Source organism: Embiotoca jacksoni, unplaced genomic scaffold (assembly GCF_022577435.1).
Source record: "Embiotoca jacksoni isolate LCO1_2020_lvr unplaced genomic scaffold, fEmbJac1.0.p SCAF_15, whole genome shotgun sequence".
In the NCBI taxonomy this organism is placed as follows: domain Eukaryota; kingdom Metazoa; phylum Chordata; class Actinopteri; family Embiotocidae; genus Embiotoca; species Embiotoca jacksoni.
In genome coordinates this window covers 5,811,596-5,838,454 of record NW_027185285.1, presented here as the reverse complement: position 1 = coordinate 5,838,454, position 26,859 = coordinate 5,811,596, and the positions used below count along the sequence as shown (strand labels likewise).

The 26,859-nt window shown below is 43.0% G+C and overlaps 2 protein-coding genes across 2 annotated transcripts in view; one reads left to right on the top strand and one right to left on the bottom strand.

Annotated features, from left to right (window-relative positions):
- Window positions 1-26,859, bottom strand: part of coro7 (coronin 7) — a 106,168-nt gene that overhangs the window by 24,961 nt on the left and 54,348 nt on the right. The gene's annotated exons all lie outside the window — the stretch shown is intronic.
- Window positions 1,372-25,824, top strand: vasnb (vasorin b). Its single transcript, XM_069149098.1, has 3 exons — window positions 1,372-1,578; window positions 8,688-8,749; window positions 21,737-25,824. The coding sequence occupies exon 3, from the start codon at window positions 21,768-21,770 to the stop codon at window positions 23,823-23,825; it is 2,058 nt and encodes a 685-aa protein (XP_069005199.1). The 5' UTR covers window positions 1,372-1,578; window positions 8,688-8,749; window positions 21,737-21,767; the 3' UTR covers window positions 23,826-25,824.

The following is a 26,859-nucleotide window of genomic DNA, read 5'->3' as shown; positions in this document are numbered from 1 at the left end:
CACGACTGAGGAGCTACATCTGGACCCTGCGGGACATGCGTGAAATCATTTCTATATTCCTGTAATTTACTGTAATGCCTTGCAGATGGGAGTGTGCATTAGTGTATGTGCGTGCGTGTGTGTGTGTGTGTGTGTGTGTGTGTGTGTGTGTTACATGGATAATAACTACTACAGTAGGAGCAGAAGAAGAACGAACAAGAAATTCAGGAGCCACAGACTGCATGGAGACTTCTATCTAAAAGTAACTGATACCAAAAATACACGGCTCAACAATTGGAACTAAAGCATTGCTTGCCGTGAGGGTGGGGGTGGTTTCAGGAGACACATGTGACGGCCAAAGGGCCCAAGACAGGTCTGTATGTCAAATCATTTTCCTGTTGGGAGTCTTTATACCTCGAACCACAAGGGACAGTGGCATTACCACAAGGAGAAATTTGTGCTGGTTTCCATACATTTTTACAACAGGAGAAAACAGAAGCTCTGCAGGAATGTGCAGGTCAACCCAATACAAATATTGGCAACAAGAGGCTTCAGGCTTCTGTATAATTCAGCGACATGTGGCTAAAAGTACACATCAGAGGTGACACAGTTCTTGAGAGCTATCACTTTACTGTACCTTGGTGGGACTGGCTGACATTGAAATAGGCCCCCAGCTGCCAACGGGTAGTTTGTCACTGGCGTTAGGAAGTATTTGATAGCTTTCTCAGCTTGAAGATATCTCTGTGAACCGAGTGACCATATGTGCTAATGTACACTGCACGTACACTGTGGAGGCAACTCGGAGTCCATCATATGTTAATGTATAAATAAAGTGTCTGACCAGATAAGATAATAAAGTGATAGATGCCAACATAGAGAAAAAACACCTCTTAGCATAAAACTGTCGTTTAAAATGAAGATGGCTGTATCATATAGGTCATATTTGTCAGTTTGATTTGGTGTGAAGGATCCATCATATTATTTGTCAAAGTATCTATGAACATGGTGTTTACTCTTGTATTTTTCGGAAGAAAAGCTCAGTAAAATGATGTCAAGTACTTTAAAATGCAAAGTTACTAATTAAGAAATAGTCATTCAAATGAAATGTAGCAAACCGGCTGTTAGAGTAAACAATAAAACCTGCAATGTCTCTTGCTCAAAACAGGTCATGCAGGTAGGAATTAAGATATCAGCGAACTGAAAGTAGGCTGGAATTTCTCGACTTTACACTCAGCCAAGCTGCAAGGTGAGTTGTTTGCTGCTCTCCGATCCGTGCAGGAGTGCGCCCAACTGCCGTGCGCCTCGTCTCGCCCCTCCCATCCCTCCGCTTAACCTCTCCTCTGTGCACACCAATAAAGCGCTTTTTGTCCGGGGAGTCTGCACTTGAGCGCATTCCTTGACGTGGAGGCTGGTGTTCCTCTCCCAAGGATCTGATGAAGACCGTTCGTTATACGTTTTAATACGTTCACAGAGAAACTTTATTTGGGCGAGCGCACACGCGGAAAACTACCGCGTCTGGAGTTACATCGGTGAAGTGCTGTGCTCGGATAAAGACACAAGCGCGACTGCGCTCCCAACTTTACTTCGCCGAAGCTAAGGGTAAGAGTTTTCTGCTTTGACTAATAAAATAAGGATGCAGATTAAATACTTTCCCAGTTCTGTCGCTTGGTTCAGGATCGAAAAGTTCTTAAAGACGCGCAAACGGGGTGACAAACAAGAGTTATGTAGAATATATAACTTTAGGAACGTCGCAATCGATTAATTGCACTAATTGACGGAATGCTTGTTAAGTTTAAAATCCAAACTCATTGTCAGGTTGGTGTCCCGTTTCATGCAGAAGCCACTAACAGCCGGTGTTGAGTAGTGTTTGCGTGTCCTGGAAGACAACTCCCTGAACGAATAATCCAAAAGCCTCCCTGTGTTTGTTTTGCTGAAAAACGTAATGCTTTTAATGTACAGTGTGTTACATAATAAGACGTCCTGCCTTAGTTTTTTTTTTTTTTTTTTTTTCTGTAAATGCACATCATCCTTCTCAAATGCAAAAACAGTAGATTTTTTATCATTTTTGAAAAGAGTAAACTGGACGCGCCACTGACTTAATAGATGTAACAGGTTTATTGGCGATCTCGGCACCACTAATGCTTCCGATCACCAAAAACTGACAATAAATCAGAGTTCCTTTGTACTTGGGAGATGCGTAAAACTCGAGCGTGTCTGCGGTGCAAAAGGAGCCGTCGGGGCGGTAATGAGGCGGATTGGTGCTGGACCGCAGGACGCCGTGCAGCACGCAGGGGCCGAGCCGATTGTCTAGACCGCACCAAGTCGTGTTCACCACAGAGGACAGCTGTTTTTGGAACCACACAGGGGAACGTCCCACAACACAAAGTTCAGTAGGACGCAAGCGTTGAAGTGGTCTCAATAGGCACGTCACTCACAGAGGTAAAATATGCAAAGTGTGTGCATTTAGTGGGTCATTTTAGCCGAATGAGGACAAAACCAGATAATTTTGAAATTTTCTCTATTTCTTTTAGAAATAATGAATGATTTGAAACTATTGCTGTAGTTAGGTCTCTCTTCCTGGTGTTATAATTATATTTTTCAGACAGTTCTAGTAGTTTTGGTGGATCAATGTTTTTCACTTTAAAGCAAATACTATAAAGATTATCAGTGATGCTGATTCAACCTCCCTCGGAACAAAAACAAATATTGAAGATTTTATTAGGCTGCTATAATCCACAGCCCTATTTCAGGGATGGTTGAGAAGAAAACATCTCAGCTGTGTAATTCTGATGCCGGTCTTTCAGTCATAAGCATGATTGGTGCCACACAACGACATTAAAGATGTCTATCAACAGCTGCTACTGACAACAAATCAACTTCTTTATTGTTGTAACTCATATTTGACTTTGATTGAAACATGCACCAGTTCCAAAACTGGATCCAAGGATGAACAGCTCCATCATTTAACTTTCGCTAAAGGCGTTTCAGTGAGGAGACAGAGGAATGAAACAGTTGCTCAGATATGAGGAACACTACACACGGAAATTAGGGAGACATCAGTTTCCGTCAGCAAGTGTGCAGTAGAGCAGTGAGCGATGAGGTCAAATTCCTGAAAGATTAAATCTCGGAGTGACCGATTCCAGCAATAAACTAACATCCAATAAAGTGACGTGACTCGACACGTTTAGACCGATCACGAGAAGGAACGTTACAAGGAACTGTCAGAGTATCTGTTTTTTCCTCATACCACAGTCGCAACTCGCAAAATAACTTGCCAGTATAAACGTCCTAACAGGTGATCACATTATGATTCAGTAAAAAAATAATCTCACAGTGATAAAACTGAATGAAATGCCAGAGAAATGTAATTATTTTTTTTAACATGAAAGACTTCTCAGCCCAAAAACCCACACGTGAACCACGGATCAAAATACACCCAGGCTAATAGATCATCATTTATGCCTTGACTTGAGATGCTTGATTCATGTAATGAAAGTCTTCTGACCGCAGCGTTCAGACAGATTAGCATCTTTTCAACTAATCTTTCCTGGGGGCAAACAAGCAGCACAAATTACTCCAATAGCCCCACTATTAACCCTTCTCCAGCGCAGTTGCTCGTTTCATCGCCATGTGTTTCCTCAGAGACTGCCATTATGCTATCAGAGAAGCTACTGTGTCATTGACAGTGTGTAATCTGTTTATAGTAAGCTACCAGACACAGCAGAGCAGCCACAGGAGGCCAATTATCCTTCAATAATGTGGAGAACTTTCAGGCTACTATGTTGTGCAGAAGGTAACACTTACAGTACAAGAGAGCGCTTGTGGCCCCGGCTATACATTGAAAAAAACAATTCAGAAGTGTGCCAGTGGAGTTATTTTCTAGATGTGAAGCCAGACAAAAAGATGCAGAAACTTGCAGCTTTCTGCTTCTGTGTTTTGCTCTTTTCACAGCAGACTGTTGTATTTGTAAAGCCACTTATACACTTCTCAATGCTGAAAGACAGATTGGGAGAAGTCTGAGGGGATAAATATAGAAATGAGGCAGGGTGCTCTCCACCTCTGATGTCAAATTAAAATCACAGCTTGTGATATTAGTTGCATAACATAAGCCCCCCCCCCTTCCCCCCCGGGGATATTTCCTGCCCTTAAACATCAGTCTGTGGACGGGAAGCAGGACCAAGGCGAAGTAGCCCTCTGCCATAGAAGCCAATTTAAACAATTAAGCACAGGACTGCTGTCCCACCGCTGTGACAGTGATGTTGAAATTACATTACCCACCCAAGATCTGGCTACCAACATTGCGTCAGCATGTTATTCTTTTTTACAAAATCAAGGCTGGCATTTCATTATCTGTGTCAAAGAGCTGGAGAGGAAAAGAGCACTGATGTCTAAATCAGCTGCAGACAATGACTGAAAGTTGTGTTCTTTGCTTTGTTGTTTTGAGACATGACTGCTTGACATTTTACAGCAGCTTGTGGTTCCTGGAAATTTTAGATCACCAGAGTTCTTCATCTCGAATGTTGCCTATTTTCTTTCTCCAAACTTTGGAAGAGCACTATCACATCGCGCCTCATAGCAGCCGAGTTCTGTTTTACGCCAATTAGGGGCAGAGCCTGAAGCATCTCACCCTCTGCATCAGAGGGATTAGAGGGTTAAAAGTCAGGCGCTGAGGCGAGGAGGCCTGGGGAAGGGACGAAAGGAGAGCTATAGGAAGGTAGAGGTAGGAGAGCAGGACAAGAGTGGGGCACTCACACAGCAGGCAGGGAGAAGGGAGTCGACAGGGCAGAAAGTTGGAATAAGTGTGTGTGTGTGTGTGTGTGTGTGTGTGTGTGTGTGTGCGTGTGTGTGTGTGTTTGCTTTTCTCAAGACCATGTGAAATTGAGGGCTCATCACAATTAACAAGGAGTCTGTGCGAGCGAGAGGGCGAATTCAAGAAGTACAAATCCTGCTTCGGTCAAAATTAAAGCCTTCAGTGTGCCCCTCCTCAGGTGCTGCACAGTGTGGGGAGGGCGGGGGGCAGTTCTCTGGTTGACAACCAAGAGCCGGAGCTGCTCCCTATAAGAGGCATCTTAAATAAAACCCCCGGCTTCAAAGGCCTCAGCCTCAAACATGAATGCTGAACCAGTGGTATGCGGAGGCAAACCCCAGCCCGTACGCCTGCCAAGCTAAATTGAAGAAGAGCTTGCCGATGCAGCCAAATGATGCGTTCAGAAGAACCACTTCAAAACCTTGCATAAATATACACACACATGCGAAGGGATCTGAGGGCTCTGGAGTGCCCCAGCTTGAGCGCAAAACCCCAAATAACTGCTGTCCTCCATGTCCACATCCACACGGAGACACACATTCTCACTGTCGTTTGCATAAAACTACCATCTCAAACTTTTACCATTCTATTCAACTTTTCACTATTTTTGAACCTTCTCATTCTTGATGGAAAATCTGCAACCAGCCAAAAAAAAAAAATCCCCCAAATTCCTAAAACAACTGCAGTACAGAAGCGAGGGACTGAAACAGAGTGAGAGAGACAGATGGGGAATGAGAGAGAGAAGATGAGAAGGAGGATGCTCATCCCAGAAAGCCACCACAAATTGCTGCATTTAAGTGGGGCTGTAAAAAAAAGAGAAATGGCTCTTAATCTAAGGTTGTAATTACTTCTGGCCAGAACTGTAATTAGGAAATGACTCTCGAACCAGATTTTACTGGGCAAGAGCAAAGCAAGGGCACACGCATGCACACACACACACACACACACACACACACACACACACACACACACACACACACACACACACGCCTATGCTGTTTGGCCAAAACCAGAAGTGGATAAGACAGATCTCCCTCTGTGTCAGTCATAATAACTAATGATAATCACACAAACAAGGACTGAGATGAACATTAACTCATGACGTTTGACTTATTACAGACTGAAAAGAAAATGGCAGATAGTTCAAGGGAGGTGTTTGTCCCTGTTGGTTAAGTGTGCGTCTGCTCACCATCAGGTCACCACGTGTCTGAGACCATCTTTGTCATAGAAAGTAGTGGCACACTTTCATGCAGGCACGTATACACAACAAGCCGACACGTACGCACCGAGCTGCTGTCTTTCATTTCATCAGACAACCTTTTAGTTCTCCGGTCCTCTTTTCCTTAAAGTCTATTTCCGTCGCAGCCGGGAGACTGGCGCACAGATAGTGTTGTTATCGGTTGCTGTCCACACTGTTAGAGAGCCAGCGGCAGCCTGTGAGAGAAAATCTGTGCATGTATGCGTGCAAATGTCTGAATGCCACCACGCATGATACCGAATCTCAATCACTCAACACTGCAATCAGAAGGAAGGCAGTCTTGACAGTACCACAAGTCACTGCTTGTCACTGCTACAAATCCAAACCAACTAGAAAGAGCACATAGTGTCACATTAAATGTCAAACACCAACAGCAAAATGAAAAGCTTCTCTTATGAACTTTTGGGTTTATATATATTGACCATACGCGGGGCTATAAACTGTTGGCAATTTCACATGATGCCACAACAAAGCCGTTCTAACATTAATTCCAGACTGCTCAGCTCTCTCCTGCCTTGAGAGAAACCAAACCAAACGGAGAAAGAGAAACAGGGTGACCCGGAGAGAAGGAAAAACAGGGAAGAACTGTGAGGTGATATTTATGTTTAACAGATGAACGCAGAGGAAGAAAGAAAATTATAGTGAACGCAAAGGTTAAAACGTATCAGTGCTCCGAAAACGGGAAAGAGGAAATGACCGACATAATAGCTCCTTCAAAGAGAAACTAAATATCAAAGTAAACCAATGATGGCGAAAGGAAATAAAATAAGAGGTACCGGCAGGTGAAAAGACACTACCAATGTTTTGGTAGTGCGCAATCTGTGTAAATTAAGGACCAAAAGTCTCATAGACAGATGTGGAAAGGGCAGCCTGAGCTATTAAGGCAAACCAAGACCAGAATATTGTTGTCAACAGTTTTGTCTTTTTGAAAAGTGCTTCAGTCATTGAAGAAGTTTAGTGGTAAAGATGATTTGCATCTATTCTGAGTGTCCAGTTCCACTTTGAAAGCTAAATATTTACAGTGCAGTCGAGGGATTGCCCGATAAGGAAACACGGTGACCTCAGGAAACTGACCGCAGCAGCGTCAGCCCACGAGAGTCCTCGTAGCAGCGACACGCACACGCACACGCACACACACACACACACACACATTGCAAGCATGCATTGTGTAATTTAACTGTACAGACCAGCGTGTTGTATGCAAATAGCAGAAAAACATGAACAATGAGCCGTACGCTACAAAGCAAAAGCTTCTGTGCAGCAGTGCAAATCCCTCCCACATACAAATAAACACACGGATGCAGAGTGCAGCCGAGGCATCAACACAGGTCAGCGAGCCAAACCGAGCGCTGTTCTGTGACAGGTTATTTTCAGACGTAAACACTACACTCTAAACGTAGAGATGAGTATGTACTGCAGCGCTGCTCAGACATGGCGCATGCAAAGTGAAACGAGGTTTCAGGTGTTACAGAATCAGGTAGAGCACGTGGTTTAGTCGCTCTGTTTTTCCATGTCCAGACACTGACTCAGAGCTTAGGTATATGAAATATGGCTTAAAACCACTGCCTGGTGGAAAGATACTGGAAGAGTGAGTCCAGTGCAGTCACGATGAATACATGCTAGTTAACAATCTGTCTGTGCTGTACAAATGGGGGACAGAAAAAGCAAGAAAAAAAAATAAATAAAAATCTGCTAATTATCTCAACCAGTTTTATGACCACGCGTTAAATTAGTCAAACAAAAATGTTAAAAGTCTGCAACTAGAAAGAAATGTAGGAGCTGCTCTGCCAAATGTCTCCCACTTATAAAACATCTATCAAGTGGTCACTTTGTGTGGGTTTTCCCAAAACTGAATCATGTTTATGATCCCATAACCACGCTCAAAAATAACATTTGATATTATTTAATGCTGTATTTGTAGAAAGCAGCAAGAGTATAAATGCACGCACAAATTGTCCTGTGGTTATGGATAGTGAGTCAAAACACAAAGTGTGATCAGTTTGTGCCGCGCAACTCACATACAATTAAAACTGTTCTTGGCTTTAAATCGGAATTAAAGCCGTTCTTTGTTTGACCTCAGGACTGTGCCACAAGGTTAAACAAACACCTGAATAAAACGCTCTGAAATATTAACAAAACTTTGCGATCAAATTTCACTTTTAGAAGAAAATAGCTGTGCACTTTATACCTCATCCGCTGCTAAAGAAGGTGAAACTAAATTTATCTTGCAGATCACTCCAGGAACTGTGCTATAAAGACAATACAACATACTGTATAGGGGCACCACGCTTAATTCAATGCTCCACTCGTACACACTTTCGGGGCCACGTCTGATGGGCTGATACCGCAGGACAAGAAGCTGACAGAGTGGAGAGCGGTCGGCCTGCATTCTTCCTCTCGCGCTCCGTCATTCTCTTGTGTTGCGTACACGGCCCGCCGCCAGCGCTCAGCAGGCTCCCGCACACAGCTGGAATCCAACCAATTAACAGGAAAAAAAAAAATAAAAAAACTTCCTGTTTTGTTTCGTCGCCATTAACAATGCATGACACGGGAGCTGTGTTCCAAATAAGCGGAGAGAAGAGTGAGTCAAACACACACTGCAACATATTTGGGTAACAGGTACGATTGTTGTGTTATCTCCAGGGGAAAAGAAGACCTGAAGAAGAAGAGTGGAGCGGGAGTAGAGGAGGACGCATCTTCACTTGGTGAGTGAAACATTAAATCAAATCTGGCAGGTTTTATTAGTCATCTGTGTCACTATGAGTCGGACGTGGCCGTAATACAAACACTGTCAACATGAGGAATAGTTTGCATTATAATACAAAAAACAGGCTGTTTGTGACGGACAGCGTAAGTAATGTTGTATTTCTAACACGCATTATAATAACACACCCCTTTGAATATTTGCATCCAGAAACCCAAACCACACGCTGTTGGCGGTCTTTACTGTGTTAACCGTAACACCCGGCTTCCTCAATAGAGTCCTTTCACACAACTCTGAGCCTCTTAACAAGACTGGCAGGAGAACAAGAGCGTCTCTCTTAACACACACACGGTATTTAATGGATACAGTGAGGCTGTGTAGGGTTACAGACAGAGGGAAAAGGAAAAGACAGAGTGGAGCAGGTTCGGAGCATAATGTGCCGGTCTGGTTGCTGAAGTTATGGAGCTGTGGCAGAAACAGATGCGATAAAGACCCGGTTTACCACCTAAGAAAGAGACATTCTTTAAAAAGAAGCAGATCCATTTCAACTGATTTTCATTTGCATTTTAAATCTCCTCACATTTAAAGTCTGGCAATATCACGACATTTTTTGTACGGTCAGCAAATCCCATGAAAAGGGGACCACAACCAGCAAGGAATTCATCCTATTAACAAGTATTGTGTGTATCCAAAGCCTGATACAGCTTATTCGTCACAGAACTTTTTAAAAACATATCAGTGAGCCACATGGCAGCACTGGGTGACATGTTTCTTCACTACAATGAATGCTTTCATTTTAAGTTAGTTCATATATACAACACCATGCTGACATTAATATTCACTAGAGCACGAATATTCAAAAATGCACAGCTGAAAATAGTTTCCAGAAAATGCACCATGTTTAGGGTACCACAGAAGGACTTTATGGCTTTATTCTTTAAAGGTTTCTGTGCTGATCACAGACAATAAAGTTCAGAAAAGCGGAGAAAATGCATACAATCCACTCAGTATGTAGCCAAATTTTTTTTTTTTTTTTTAAAGAAAAACAAGAAACGAGACAATGATAATCCTAAAGTAAAATTTTGCCAAGTTCTCAACATATATTTTTCAAACCTTATCTAAAAAGAAATTCCATTTGTGTTAGTTATTAGCTTTACAGTGCACATCTTATTCTCTGTTCAACTTTAGACACTCCTCCTGACCCCTCACCATCCGTCCTGCCTCGGTGTTGGGCTAGTTGTCAATGAGCTGTGACAGGGACTATGTGGGCTTGTAAAGACACATACACACAGCCTTGGGCCTGTGGACGCACATCGCTACTCTCGCTAATTGCCTCAACTCCTCCACCTCTCCGTCTGTCCCGGGCCAGTCCTCCTCGGGGGAAAACAGAGAAGACGAGCGAGCAGCAGTCTGCAGACCTCTTCTGCTGTTGATTTTTGGCCGTAACATATGGACACATTCCTCAGGTTAAGGAATTTGTGCGCAGCGTAGCTGCTTGCTCGCTGCTTGCTCGCTGCTTGCTCGCTGCAAATTATTTGCGATGCAGGCAATGCTTTAATGTCAACACAAACGCTGACACTGCCTCTGCATTTATTCTCGAGTTTCAACATCAAAGCTCGCACACTGCCTGGAAATATAGCACACACTCTGATGTCCCGTGTTGCGTCTTTTACCTGCCTTTTTCCTGAGTGCTGACTGTACCACTACAAGTCTCTGCCACACCTCCATGTCTGCAGTTGAATGTGAAGTGAAATACGGGTGTATGCACATGACCAGGCTCTGAATCCAAGCCAAATGTCTGGTTGAGAGCCGTCTGTGTTTCCCATTACTGCGACTTGTACCTGTGTGTGTGTTACACTTAAAGACATGAAGGTAAAAAGCAGCGCCAACACAAACTTCCCCGCTCGACGCTTCGGCAACAGTGTATAATAGTCTGTTAATATTGTTAATATTTCGACCAAAAAACAAACACGTAAGAGCAAACAAGGGTGTTCCATAATATTTATACACGGTGACTCGACACACAGCCTCACCGACATCAGAACATACAGCCAAGCCACACACGTGTGAGCAAACACACACACACAGGCAACCATTGTTCCGTGTGTTACAGGTCAGCTCAGGAATCTGCTTTACTCGCTTGATGACTGGCATGAACGGATGTGTCGATGAGAGCAAACAAACTGCTCTTTATGGAGACAAATTACTATTCACTGCTAACAATAACAAAGCATCATTTATTTCTTCTCTGTCTGAGGGAGTCTGTCCAGGCTCGATGTATATGACAGTATGGCTAACCCAAAAGGCAGAGACGTACAGACACACACATCCTTGCATACTGAAGGGACAGATCTGAGCCATAAACGATAACAAGAGACCGTCTCTCTCTTTATTCAGTGAATGGGTTATAACAGTTGTCAGGATGAAATATTCTTTAAAGGACTGCGTTTTTTTGTGGCATTAAACGTAAATCACAAACGTTTCAACACATATAAGTATTCTGACATGTTTTTAGAGCTCTGAATGCGTTTCCTCTTAAATTGCAGGCATTTACTGGTAGCCATTCAATTTCAATCAACAGAGAAATCTAAGAGCAGGCTTAAATCTTAAGCAGATCATTCTGCTAAGTAGTTTTGACATTAAAAGGAGTTCATATTGTATTCATTTCAATGTTTGTTTGTTTTAATGAAATGCAACTTTGAACTGCTGAAAGTTGTAAGTTCGATTGTTGTCTTCAGCAGATGTAAACTCTGAATTGTGCGCATCGACACCCTCAAGAGAAATACAGGCTACAGAAGGCTCACTTGTTTATCCATCCACTTCTGTCACAACCCTCCTCGCCTACCTTCTCCCTCGTCTTGTTTGGGCTAGATATCAGGAATTTTCCAGCAAATGCACACCTGCTGCAGGCAAATTATGTGGGTCCATGTTGATGTCTTAATAGACTGTTGCTGACTGAGGTCTTTACACTGCGTGACATTGTAGCGCTCACCTGTTTAATCAGATGTTGGCACAGGTGGAGTAACGCAGGTCAATGTGGTTATCAAACTAGGGGCTCTAAGACTGATGCTGGCTCACAGCCTCCTCTCGTGTGCCAATTTAGTGTAATAACATTGTCAGATTTACTTCATAGTGCAGATTGTGAATTAATTAATGAGGTTGTAATTTATTGTTTGTAAGCCATGATATGGAATTGGATGTATTTTTGTTTTATATATCAAAGGAAATAATTGTGCCCCGGCAATGAAGAAGCGGACGACACACTTTACCAAATTTTAATCTGTGTCTAAGAAGCCACTTTGAATAACACTGGAAGCAATTCTTTAGTAAACAAGTTAACAGACTTTGAATGTAATCACAGGGCACCTGAGGCCATAGAGGAGAGGCATGTCAGCGCTGGGGGTGGGGGAACTGTGCCGCCTGACTACTGGTTTGCCAGCCAGTCTCCCCCAGAGCTGGAGTAGTACCAACAGGCAGGAGTTTCACAACAAATTCCTTTGTGACATCCTAATCAGCACAAGTGATCTCCAGTTCACATTTATCTTGTGTATGTGGCACATGTCAAGAGTTTTTTTTTTTTTTTTTTAAGAAAAAGGGAGAGACAGGTAGGATGCCTAACTTTAGAAGAAGATTGTGGTGCAGAAAAAAATGCGAAACATTCCACCTATGCCATATTTACGATCTGCACGACATCGTTGAGGCAATCTGTCACTCACTCAACAAAAGGGACTACCAATCAATTATCAATGGCATACTTTAAAGCTGAGATAGAATCTGCTATGAGTAATAGTGAACAACAACCAATAAATCACTGAGATTTAGATCAATTTATCAGCAATCAATTCGTCTCTTTCTCCTGCCCAACATATTCCCTGTATTTTTATGCCATATTGCTTCAATCAAGATAGCAAACTCCTTTTATAGCACCTGAGACGTCATCGAAATATCACAGCAACAAGATGCAAATTTGAAGCTCTTTTCTCCTCAACTTTCTTGAAACTCACTGAGAAATGCCCCTCAATGTTTCTCATCTTGGTTTAATATTTCAGTGAGAGATGGCTGAAGAGTGTTATTTTTTATATAAGTGTGACCACACACTTGTGCGCCCTGACCTTCAAACTTCTGCACACAACGGTCCTCTGCTAATCAAGTGTGAGTTCGTATGCAGCTTTTCCAAGTCTTCAAGTGCCTCAATGCTGAAATGCATTTTGAACAAAATAAACAAGTTGATGTTTACCTGTCAGCACCAGCACTGCCCTAAGTTTCTGTTTACCATCCCATTACTTTAGCCTGGACCTCTCGCGAGCCTAATTTACACTTTGACGGGAACACGAGCCCTTGCAGGGCTGTTGTGGCAGGTGGAGGAGACATGCCTTCATTAGATTCCAGTCATACTCTTGTCAGCTGCATGAACAAACCTGAGAGAAGGGAAAGAGGTGAGCAGAGGAGCAAAGGGAGGACAGGGCGCAAAGGGGAATTTCAGAGATATATTTACAATGCGTCACACTAGAGTGACATTTATTAGCTGTCCATTGCACAGAGTATGTGTGGGACTACTCTGTAGGACTGGTTCACTTTTTGGAAAGCAGAGTAGATACTGGGAGATAGTAACTACAACATGTTCAAATCTTAAAGTTGATCCAGGCGTACAGACCGGCAGGCGGATAGTGAGCAACTGTTTCGTGTGACACTGTTTGTCCAACAAGGAGAGTCAGCACGCCAGTCAGTCAGGCCTGCAGGCACTCAGTGAGCCTGCTTGCCGCCTGACTCATACACACCCTCCGATTCAGTCAAGCTCTAATTTGAATTCTTTGCACAGTGTTGTTGCAACAAAGGACGAGGGTAAAAACTCTGTCAACATCAGGCTGTGCACTAAGTATGGTACATCCCTTGATCTTATAATGAAAAGATGAGAAGAGTAATGGTTTACACATGCTTATATAAGTAATATTAGTTATGTGATTCTGGCTTACTCTAGCTTTTTAATCATATATGATCACTCTGACTTTTTCTTTCTGGGATGGTTAATAAAACAAATAAGTTGTGACAATGGAAGACAAGCTTCCATTCTCTGCTAGAGAGTACTAGGCAGTACTATTAGCAGAAATACATTCTGTATTTCGTATCAGGCAGATAAAGATCATGGTGGCTGGGTGACAAACACGCATTGCACTCGTGTCAGAGCTGGAGTGAATGTCACTGACTGGTGTAGGCTGAGTGTCGGAGTGTGCTCATTGCTGTGTGCTTGTGCCTGACTGATAAAACTGGTCCATCCAGCCACTTTACAACACAAACACAAACACAGCACAAACATCGTACTGTCCCCGCTCGCGCCCAGGTTTCTCTCAGTCTTTTTCGAATCGCCCCTTGCTCACTGAGACCAGTTGGCTTTGGGTTTCCCTACCAGGAGCACAGAGCTGTGGACAACACTGCACTCAGGGTCAATGGGCCAGAAATCACAATAAAGTTTTGATTCTGGCAGGAGCCGTGGAGAGTCGTGCACAGGATATGAAGGCACAAGCCAAGGCCTGGAGGGAATCCAGTTTTGTGACACTAGGATGTCATATTTACTGTTTCCTGGTGATGTAGTGCTTTTGGACTCAACAGGCTGTGACTCCTGCATTGGTGTGGTTTGTTGTTGTGTGACTGAGAAGAAAAACAAAGAAAGGGACAGAGGGAGACAAAAGATTGACAAAAGTTGCCGGTTTGAACACCACAGAGAAATGAGAAAACAGATCAAAACCCATGTTGTCAGCGGTGGACTGAAATCCTTTGTGTCTGTGTAATGCGAGTGTCCTGCGGTGAAGATCTAAGACAGAAGTCGTTGTGTGCATCTATGAAAGAAATACGACTGTGACCTCAACGACTATCTGTCCCCAGAGGTCAAAGGGCAGGGTGCGCCGATGAAAGACGCGTGTCAGTGTTGAGACAAAACAAGTGGACGCTGTGTGTGTGAACTGAGACAGAAGGAGATAAGAAGAAGAGTCAGCCTCTGCCAGTGCATCCTTTGTTTTCCCTCTTGTGTGCCTTCATAGAAACAAAATCAGGTCTAGCATCTACAGCACCATCCGTCATATCCTTCGGCAATAAAACAAAAGGAAATGGTCCACATTTCCTCTTGGAACTCGTAGTGTCTGACCTCTGTGCTCTAAAGCTCAGAGGAGGCCGAGCTAGACTGCACACATGCTGTTGCAGACACCCAGCTCTGGTCTGCTCTGCCTGTTTCCTCTCCCCTTTCGCCTCCTCGCTCTCCTGTTGAGGAGGGAGTGTTGCAGTCGGCTCGGACTGAAGGTTTGGCTGAGGTCGCACAATTTACTCCGGCACGCTCCGGAGGTTTTGGGTTTCATGTTGCCCCGAAGGAGAAGAGAAAGACTAGCAAAGCTTCAGGTGTACATGTATGTAACTGGACCTGTGTCAGACAGGGCCTGTTGTCTGTGTTGTCTGGGCCACAGTTACAACAGAGAACACAGAACACTGAGCAGAAGTGGAAACACTAATCTAAATCTGACCTCTGACCTCAAGGAGTCGCTCCGCAGCCCACTGGGTTTGTTGTCCTTTGGACTGATGCTATCTGACCAGATGAACTTTGCAGAGGCTTTCAGGTTTCTTTTTATTTCTTCGTATTACTCCTTGAAGCAAATATTTTACAATCCAGTTCTTTAGCACATGAAAAAGTGTTAAAAATGTAAATACTCACTTGAATCCCAAAATCAAACACTGTGCTGCCCGGTGCCGCTCCTATATATACGCAGTTTTTGTGAGTTTTACTATTCCTCTACCCTCCCGGTTACCCCTGGACTGTATATTATGCTCTCTTTCAAGTTCTCCAGCTGCAGGCTCTAATGATATTGCTTCACATTGTCCTCATAAGCAGGCCTGGTCCAAACCATAAATCCTGAGGGGCCGCCTTTCACACCAATAATAAGCTACTTCTCAACTCATTTAGATGCACGTTCACAATGCAGAGAGCAAATAGTGTTGAATGAGAAAAAGGAAAAAGGACAGTGAACTAGAGTCTGTTACTAGCATCCCTGTTGTTTGAGTGGTTATTTGTGTTGATTAAAACACCGACCCTTTGACATCAGTCAAGGTGGACTTTGCGTACGATGGATGTGGCAGTTACAGGGTCTTTTCTTGTGGCCAGACTGAAATCAGCTGGAAGCTTAGTATGCACAGCAAATTGTAAAACTACTACAGCCCCTAATCCGCCTCCAGACCACTGCAAAGCCCAGCAATGATATTGTGGCTTCAAGATGAGTATTGCCAGTGACAGACATCATTTGTTTTTCATTTCATGTCCTGCTCCCCCCCTGACTGTATTTGATTTCTGTCTTCTTTATTGACCTTGATTTAAGTGCTATGACAGTCCTATTTTGAGATATCATCTCTCTTTGCTTTTCAACAAGGTTACTGCTGGCTTCTTGATCGTGATCTTCAGACATATAATCAGTTGTCTTTTGATACATTTTACCATTATTCATACCGACAGCACAAACTTATAAAAGAAAACCTTTAATAGCTTTTGAGTGATCAGGTGTATTTGTCAGTATATATACATGTTACATTTCATTTCATATTTTAGAACTTACAGGAAAATCTGTTTCCCTTTTATGCTGCCAAAAGGAAAAGGATGACATCAACAGCTAAGTGTTGCTCTACTCGGGCTTCCATCATATTGTATTTGCCTACCTAATATTGTTCAACAGGTACAACCAGCACAAAATCAAACACATTCGAGATGGATCAGCTCATGCCACAAATAAATACCTTACTGCATTAGATGCGTACCAGAAGGCTTAAATGAACATAACTGAAATTTTCAAATGCATAGATGTGCTACATGTCTCTGCTGTCTGCACAACTGCTGTATTCTCCCTCCCGCACTACTTCTCCAGTCATCTTTTTCATCCTCTGATATTCTACACAACTCTTGTTTCTCCTTCGCAATTCTCTCTTGACCCCTTTGTCATGTTGATGGATAGCCCCGCTGGATTGTGGATAACAAGGTCGAGCTGGGGACATCGCTGACAGTGGAAAGGGATGGGAGCATGAGTTTGTTTGGAGGAGTAGTCCTTTGTCTTCTCATAGGTTCACAGATGGAAGAGTGGCAAATAGGGGGGTTCAGAAGGCTTCCTCAAAAGCATTTCTCTGTGTGCCTAAATAACAGTTTACAACTTGCTTGAATTCATGTCTCTGCACTACTGTAGTGAATCTACACAAGCAGCTTAGTCCAATACCCTGTGCAATAGTACAATATTTTAGTAGTCCACCCCAGAGCCTGCAGACCCACAACACTGTAGATCATACTCTAATGTGCATACCACAAGCATTGTTCCTTTAGAAGATAAGGTCCCTGAAGACAAGGGGCCTCTTTAATGGGAGTATGCACTCTGTAGTGAGCAGCCTTATCCCCTTACTGTGACTTGACATGGTGCTCCCCTTTAGTCTGTGGCCTGGCCTGCTGAATTATGCACAGTGACCTATAACTCGTGCACACACATACACATACACATATATTACACACCACAACTTTCTACCCCTTCTTGTACCCTTCATTGGCCCTCAGTGTTGGCCTTCAGCTCTGAAGATAAGGACTCTTGACACTCAGCCTGCTGGGATTTAATTGCTGAAGCCCACTTCACCCTCCCAAAGCGAGGCCTTATCCACCCTGGTGCCCCTGCTGACAGAAACCTGCTCTCGCCTCTACTGCTCCCCTGCTTGTGTTTTCTTTTCTTCCTCCTCTTGAAAAGGAAGAAAAAGCAGGATAAGAAGAGAGCTTTAGGGGGAGAGGAAGATGTGTTTATTCCTCATGCCTCCTCCTATTGCTGCTTTAATTTTTCTTTTCAAGGCGCAGGCCGTGTATTTCACTTACTGTTTTGCAAAGAAGTTCCCATGGTCTCTTTGGATTTTCCTCTTACTGTTTCTTGCCTTTGGGTGATTCCACATATTCATCAGCCAACATGTCTTTCTCCAGTGCAACCCACAAACCTAGACTCGAGCATAAAGGAAGCACAGATCTAAGAGCAATCTGGTCACATTCACCCAATCCATTCACTGTTTATGAACGAAAAAAGCTTCCTGTCAATCTGTAGAGAGAGAAAGACAAGCTCATTTTTTCAAAGTCAGCTGCTGCCTGTTTCAGGAATGTCTCAAGTGCACAGGGGAGAGAAAAGGAAATTACAACTCAAGAAAGGAGGAGGAAGGCACGAAGGGAGGGGGCATTCCTCTTTGAGCAGGATGATAAGATTGTCTTTCTACTATCTCTCTCTCTCTCTCTGCCCTCTGCCTTCACTCACACAGTACACCTTGGATCGACACTACAACGACGCCACAACTCTTTACTTATCTCACCCACTGATCTGCACAAGTCACATTCATCCAAAGAGAAAGAAAACATGCAAATATAACGTATCAACTCTATGGTTTATCTGTGATCTGGCAGCATTCACTGGCTGAATCCCTCCCTGTCCACCATCACTGCTTTTCCTCCACCGGGTTATCAGATGTGCCTGGCCCAGTTTGGAATGAGGCACACTCAAATAAACATTCTGCCCCAGGGAGCGATGGTAGAATCGCCACGATGAGTTTCTACGAAAAATATTCTCAGTTTTATCTGCATAGCTCACTCTCGTCTCATAGCTGCCTTGATATTGTTGTATATTCTGGCACAGGACCCTTATACCTGTCTCTGGCCCTAATATACTGTACCACAGAGAGGTTTCTCTTCACCTTTGAAGTTTCTGTCTCTTCACAAGGAATGAGGCAATTTATGGACAACTCCGGACACATAAGATACTTCTCTTACACAAATAAAAAAAAAAGTGCATTCAGTGTCTGTTCTAAAGAGGAACCCTGACACACACACATGCGGTATCATGTACTAAAACTGAAACACAGTACCTCACACACACTGATGATGTGAAAACCTGAGACCATCTGCATACGCTCCAGCTGTAGTTTGATTCTCCCTTCATCTCCTCTTTATCTTCCTAAATCCTTTTATTTTTGCACACATATGCAGCACGGCAGCCATACTTTTGCTTTCTTTTCCCTCTTCCATCCAATCTTCCAATTTATGTAATATAACCTGCATTGTTCTCCTAGACTGTTTGAATGACATCAACTTATGACTCAGGGTTTTATTGATTGCTACAATCAAAACTTTACTCTCTAGCAGGAGCAACTAAAGCATTCTTACTTTGAACTGCCCCGCAGCCACTGAGACATGACCCAAAATCCTTTACAACTCTGTTCATGTAATTACTCACCTGTTAAAGTGAATTCCCCACGGCACTGTGTGTAAATTATGGGATAACGGCAACCCTTCACCTGTGCTGCCCATTGAGCTGTAGCCAACAGCAAACGATCGCCATTAGAAGTTATCATTACTCTCTAGACAAGATTTTCCATAAACAACTGCAATACTAAGTGGGTTGGACTTCTCTGCATGGTTGGCAAAAGTGGGCAGTGAATCTATGCTGTAAGCAGGTGCTGACTCTGAAAGGTAACTACCTGCTTACAGCATAGATGCCTTAGCTGCTGTATTCGCTGCTGCATTTGATCAGGCCTTGAGGTTTGAGCAGGTTCATTTCAGTGGCATATGGCTGCATAGAACAACAATTATGTCCAGTTTGAAAGAGTTGGCAGTGGGAGTTCAACAGAATACCGCGATTGCTTTTAGTTTATACAGTAGAGAAAGAAAATAAAGAGCTCAGGGACTCTTTCCAAGGAGATTGCGAGAGGAAAGAAAACTATGCTGAAAGAGAAGGAAAATAAATGCCATTGCAGTGGCGTGATGAGATGATACTCTCCCTTCCTCTGGCTCACTGATGCACCCTTGATCTCCTCTCCAAGTTCTGACATTAGATCCAGTGGGCTTTTTTTTTTTGTAAAGGAAATGTTTTATTAAACAGTGAAAAGAACGAGAATATTTTTTTTTTTTTTTAAAAAGTAGAAATTCTTTAAGTTCACGTATTCTAATGGTATTGCAACATGTACGAGGCTTAAGTTACATTTTTTGTTAACAGGACAGACAAAAGTGGTTTAGAGGCGGCTTTGACAGCTGCTGCATAAGTCAATGAAACAAAAGTACTGCATCGTTTAAATATTGTTATGAGTTTATCTTTTTGCAAGTGTGGACACTAGAGAGCTGTCTGTGTATGTGGAACAAGGGGTTAAACAAACACCAATCTGAACATTATTTAATTTTGAATTAAATAATAAATAAATAATTACTAAAATATGTTTTTTTTTTTATTTAAAAAAAATAAAAAATATTTTCTAACATCACTGACCACAACACGCACACACAGAAATGTGCTTTGAAAGAATATTTTCATATAAGATATCACTTCAAAAGAAAACAAAAATTGTTCAAAAAGAGAATGAGCAAGTGAGGAAAATAAAACATCAAAAGCAATTCCTTTGACATTTCTGGTAAATAGTGACAACCGCAGGTAAGCAATGTGAGAAAAGAAAACCTCTCTGTGTGTAAAACTGTACGTCACACATACTTGGCTTCTTATGAAGGTATTTATGCAGCAAGAAAATCAACAACTGCACCATTTAAGGCACTAAAGCAAGCTCCCTCAAGCATTGAAGTCGAGCAGCATTCATTATTTCAGTATGGGTTGTCTAAATGTTCAGAAAGAAAGGCTTTGAGATATCAACTCCTTCCAATCATCGCCCCAATACATTACACTTAAATCATGATCTCAAACAATGGTAAATGTAAGAGACCAGGGGAATTCTGGGTGTTTTTGAGCAAACCAGGCTACTGTGTCTTTAGTTACAGATGAAGAAACTTGACAGGATAAAAGCTGTTTTATGAAGATCAGTGGCCAACAGATGGACGTGTTGCCTTTTCCCCCAAGGCCGTCTCACTTGACAGTGCAGGATGATAAACTGCTACACAGACTCTTGTCTTAACTACTTTCTTCTTTATCTCCCCTCATTCCTCTCTCCCTCTCCTCTCCATCATCCCTTCCCTCCTTTTCAGCCCTTTCATGTACTGTGTTGACACTATAAGAGAGTATTTGTTTCGCAAAGCTTGGGCTCAGGTGAAATGGATTCAAATCACAGAAACATATATTTGTGATGATCTAATCACATCAGTATTTTTCATCCTTCTCCAAGTTTGATAAGTATTGCTGACCGTCAGTCTGAGTAACAACAACAACAACAACAACAGAAAGTGTGTGTTATTTATTTTACATCTATGGTCAGGGAAGCATCTCCAGGCTATCAGCAAAGCTCCTCTCCAACTTTGATAAATCATCCACAGATGCTTTGCTATGTGCAGTATGGCATACATACAGCCACACAAAGCTGACAATGGGCTTTTATGAAACTGGAGAGACATGAGCAGTGTTTACGGTTAATCATTCAGAGGACATTTGTTTCACTGGACCTCGAGACAGAAAAACATTCAAAGTTACTTTTCATTAGACATCATCTCAGACACGGCAGTGTTTCCCAGCTGTGGAAGTATCCAAATACAAATTGTAGGATAACTGGAGAAGTAGAACTATTAGAGATTATTGCAAGAAGAATGTGGCCCTCATTGAGCCAGAAAAGTGTGGCAGGATGCCCCTATGTCAACTTTTCCCTGAGTATGGGGGGAAAAAAACTCCCTCTGAAGACTGAGGTCATAGCTACAGCTCTATTGTTTGAGAGACCTTGTGACAAAAGACTGCCTTTGATCACTGGCTACGTATAGTTAATCCTTTGATAGTAATCTCACTTCAAGAAACACAGTAAAGAACGAAATGGTGAATCAATAACTGACCTCAGCTGCTTTGGAAACTAGTCTTTAAAGGGAGAAAACTGTTTTGGAAAAAAGATTCTCTATTGTGCTGTATCTGTAACACATTTCTTGATTTAACAGCTCGATTCTTTGAAACTTATGATAATATCAGCGAGCATTTACTGTGTATTTCTATGAATGATTATGCAGTTCATTAAGAGTTTATATGTTCTCTCATTTCAGGCTGAGCATCGAGAGAGAAAGGGTCTGCACCATGAAGATCTTTCTCACTCAGCTGATGCCCTTCCTGCTCCCCCTCATCCTTCCCGATGGTATCTTCTCCAGTGATTGCCCAAAAGATTGCTCCTGTTCCACTCCAGAATCCATTTTATGTTTCCAGAGACGGTCCTCCACCATTCCCAGGGGAGTGGCCCCATTCACAAAAAGCCTCTACCTGTTTGCTAATGGGATTGAAGGCTTGACAATTGAGGACTTTGATGGTCTAGAGGACCTGGAAATGTTGGATCTCAGTCAAAACAAATTGACCAAACTTCCTGATCGAGTGTTTGAACCTTTGACTTCTTTGAGAAACCTGGACTTGTCATCCAACCAGATCACCCACATTTCAGAGGAATGTTTCCAGGGCATGGCACTGCTTGAGCGCCTCTATTTGTATAGTAATCATATCAACACTATCCACCCTGCAGCCTTTAATGGCTTGGAGCACTTGCTGGAACTCAAACTGCAGGGTAACCAGTTAACATCCCTGCCTACTCTCTCAATGCCACGACTGCTGCTGCTGGACCTTCGCTTTAACGTCTTTCCCACTTTGGGTCCTTCAGACATTCAGACCCCGAACCTGGAGTCACTAAAGTTGGGTGGTGTGGGGCTCACCAGCCTGAATAAGGAGCTCATAGGTAGTCTGAAGAATCTCCATGAACTGGACATCTCAGGAAACCAACTGGAGTCCTTTCCCTCAGTGCTAAAGGAGAGCCAAGGGCTGATTCACCTCAGCCTGGCTGGAAACCCAATGGGTCCTCCAAAGGTTCAGGAACTACAGAACCTTGGAGAGCTGCAGGAGTTGGACATCAGTAGTCTCAACCTGCAGGGCCTCCCTGAAGAGTTCTCCCAGCTCTTCCCCCACCTAAGAAAGCTCACCATAGCAGAAAACCCCTTCAACTGCCTCTGCAACTTAGTATGGTTCCCGAGATGGCTCAGATCCCAGAGCATCACGCTGGAGAGAACAGAGGAGACCCGGTGCCACTTTCCACCTATCAATGCTGGAAAAGTATTAGAAAGACTGGAACACAGAGATTTTGGCTGTCCTACTACAACCACGGTCACCACTAGTACTGTCAAGACTACCACCACCCTGCCCGTTCCTGTCACTACCTTCCCGACTACTACTAGAGCTGTTGCCGTCCCAAGGGCCAGTGACAACCCCACTGACAAAGAGGATGACTCTCCCCTACCCCCTGTCCCTGCATCCCCCAGTAGCAGTAGCATGGACACAGATGAGGAGCAGCATTTCTGTCCCTCTCACACCTGTCTGAATGGCGGGACTTGTCGTTTGGACCAGCATGGTCAGGTAGAGTGTACCTGTTCACACGGTACCTCTGGCATGTATTGCGAAGTCCAAAACCATTACCCGCCTTCACCACCTGAAGCTGAACTCCCCATGGCAACTATCACAGCAGATGCACCAGACATCAGCTCACATCAAATAACTGCAACCTCTATCCTGCTGGACCTTCACCGCTACATTGAAATGCGGCCTTACATCCGTGGGATCCGCCTAACCTACCGCAATCTCTCTGGGCCAGAACGCAGACCAATTCAACTCAACCTTCCAGCATCCTTCCCTGAGTATAGACTTAGGGGCCTGAATCCCAACTCCACTTACACTGTGTGTGCCAGTCCATTAGGTGCTCCTAGTGGCATAGACAGTGTCTGCACTGAGGCCCACACAGCCCCTGAAATCACAAGCGGCTCTAATGCACAGTTTAAGGACCCAAAGCTAACCACTATGCTGGTGCCTGCAGTTGCTGTCTTGCTACTGCTGGTACTGATAGCAATAGCAGTGGGAGTGGTATGCTGTCTCCGCAGGAAGAGGGCCAAGGGCCACCTGGACCTAGACTGTGAGCCCTCCCAGCTAGAGTTGGATGGAGTCAAAGCTAGCCTGGACAATGGAGCATTGCCTCACAAACAGCCCCAAATTATGATCCCTGAACCTGCTGTACAGAACGGCAATCTGGAGTATGAGGTGTTGTTACTACAAGATCACTGTACATCAAATAACAATATGTCTTCACACAAGCCTTCTTACTTTTGAAAACTTAGATCTAAAGGAGAATGTTTAATACTTCAGCTCTCTCCCCGCGAGTGAAATACAGACAGCAGGAACTGCTGTTGTGAAAGTGGAGGACAGTTTCAGCCAACCAACCAGCAAAGGGGAAACTGGAGTTAGATTGAACTCATCCCCCTTTGGTTGTCCAAGTAGACATTAAACAAGTTCAAAAACATTTGTTTGGACTTTTAAAAGCATCGGAAATGCTGCATCTTGCTCTAATAATGTTTCCTCACTCACATTAACCCCTCATGCTGTGATGCTGGGACTGATGATGTGTTGTCATTGGTTGAAACTTGGGGTTAAGAGACATTAGGACTTCATGCCCTCTTTTATCTGTTCATAAAGGAGTGTGCACTGAAATGGTGTTGTGCTGCCTTTCCCCATAACAACAGCTCAACTAAACAGTGTCAGCATTTGCTTTTGCTGCACGCTGTAACTCCTCAGTACTACCCCAAAGGGATCAGTGCTTGCTGTGAATGACCTTCCAGACACCAAATGAAGTTGTGCAGAGAAAATAGCTGATGCTTATATTGCTTTATTTGGCTCTAAAACATTGCTACGTTTGTATGTTTTTTTTGTACATGTTTGTTTGTGTTTATTGTGCAACATTGTGACTGTTAACAGCCCTTAGTACCCTCCACCCCACCTCTTGTGACTAACAGACAAAACAGCAGATTAAAATCTTTGAAGATTAAAACTCGTTTGGTACTAGTAAAGTCAATCAAAGGGCTTTGCACCCAGAATGTCAGACAGTCTAAGTAGTTGTGAGTCTGGACAGAGTCGAGACTAATTCCCCTTCTCCATACTGAAGTCCTCAGCCTGCTTTGCAATCACAAAGGGAGAAGGTAAGCAGGATTACTAACAAGTACAGAGGGAAGTAGTTGGATGAACACCTTTTGTTTTAGTGCTCAGTGCAGACTTTCAACCATTTTGTAGCTTGTTGTAATTACATTAAACACTCACGTGCCTACACCACAGTAAACTTTCAGAAACCTTAATTTATTGTTTATATTCCCTGTAAGGGAAATGGTTTTATCCCTCGACCATAACTCACATACAAAATACTACTTGGCCAGGCCGACAACAAGCAAAGTAAATAGTGGATGTGTATTGTGTTTCTCTTGAGTAAAAATAGCCTACTTGGTGTGCACAGTTTCTCCTTGGCAAGGAGGGCCTCAGTTTTGCTCACTTGTACCTAACCAGACTATGGAAAGGCCAAATGCATAGTGCAGCAAACTGCATAGTGTTTGTATTGTAGTGTGGAGGATAATGAGACTTCCATTGAAAGATTACTATACAGACATAGAGGGCTGCGATCCAAATCTGTGAACATGGGGACAAAGAAGTTAAAGTAACATTGTGTGTATGTGTGAGTGAGTGAGTGAGTGAGTGAGTGAGTGAGTGTGTGTGTGTGTGTGTGTGTGTGTGTGTGTGTGTGTGTGTGTGTGTGTGTGTGTGTGTGTGTGTGTGTGTGTGTGTGTGTGTGTGTGTGTGTGTGTGTGTGTGTGTGTGTGTGTGTGTGTGTGTGTGTGTGTGTGTGTAGCTGTCAACTTCAGTGGTTATGCAAGTGCATGTTCTGTCTTGTGCAAAGACCTGCAGATTTTCTATCAGTTATCCCCCCTTTATGTGCCCACATGCCAAGGAGTACTTTAAGCCCCGAGCAACTCTACCAATAGGCAAACACACCAAAGACACATGTGTGAATGTCTGTGTTACCTACAGTATTTCCAGCGCACAGTTATCAGTTCCGTGCCAACAAAATGTCTTGAGAATCCACAATCAAGTAATGCAACTGGAATATTTGTTTGTAAAATACGATACATTGAAGATTACCAAAGTATTTTCAGTGTGACTGTTAATTTTTTCCCTGTTTATTTTGGGAAACTCTTGGTTATTATTTGTTGTTGTTTTTTGTTTTTTTTTATCTGTGAATTTATTTGTACAAGTGGAAAAAAGTGATATTATCATTAAATGAATATCTAAAAATAAAATGGTCCCAGTTGTCTTTTTTGTTGTATCCACCTTGGTGCCTGGAAAAAGTCATAACATAAACAGACAGGCGTGTGGGGGCATGGGTGTGTGTTTGTCATTAACGTTTCTTAAAAGCCATCAGTCAGCAGTGAAGGGGGAGATCACAGGAGCAGAGGGAGATCAGGAAAGACAACAGAAAGAAAAGTACAAAAACATGTATAATTATATGGATGTTGTAATCACCAACACACAGGACAGTGTGTGTATGCGTGCGGATGGATTTGTGTATTGGTATATGTAGTGGCAAGCATATTAAAGTGTGTTGAAATTGTTAGAAAATACAAGACTGGCAGGATTTTAACCTACTGAATTTTAAATGTCTTGTAACAAGAGGTGTGAAAGAAGTGCGAATTGTCATTTGAGCAAATACATAACAAAAGCTTACACCATGTGAATAGTACACACAAATTTTACTCTCAGGGATAGACAGTTTGATACATTTAAGATAGCAGAGGACTAGACTCTAGATTTAGATGTAAAAGGAACCAAAACAAGATTTTGACCTCCTGATTGTGCTAGGCAATTGAATTGATCATAAAATATCTGTGCAAAATTTCATCTAATAATTGAGCTATTTCAATAAAAGTGGAAGCCAGATCAACCATCTGATGGACCAACATTGCCATTCCTGCTAACTAAACAGTGTTAGTGTGCAAATGTTCTGCATAAGTATTGGATTCTCTTTGCTGCATCCAACAGCGTACCACCACCCAAAACTAACATTAATAAGACTGTTTAATGTGCGCTTTCATGGGACGAGAGGTCTTGGAATTTTTCCTTACCAGCAGTGAGCTGGAGGCAAAATGGAAATAAAGATTGATTGAAAACAGTCAGATTCAGGTAGTAAGTGGATTTAACTGTTGTGAATGACTCACCGGTCTAAGTCAAATGGGCGAACATTGTTTGTAAACCCACACAATAAACAGGCTGACCACCCATGTGTTTTATGGGTAGGATGCTGGTAGGGGTTCAAATCAGGATGCAC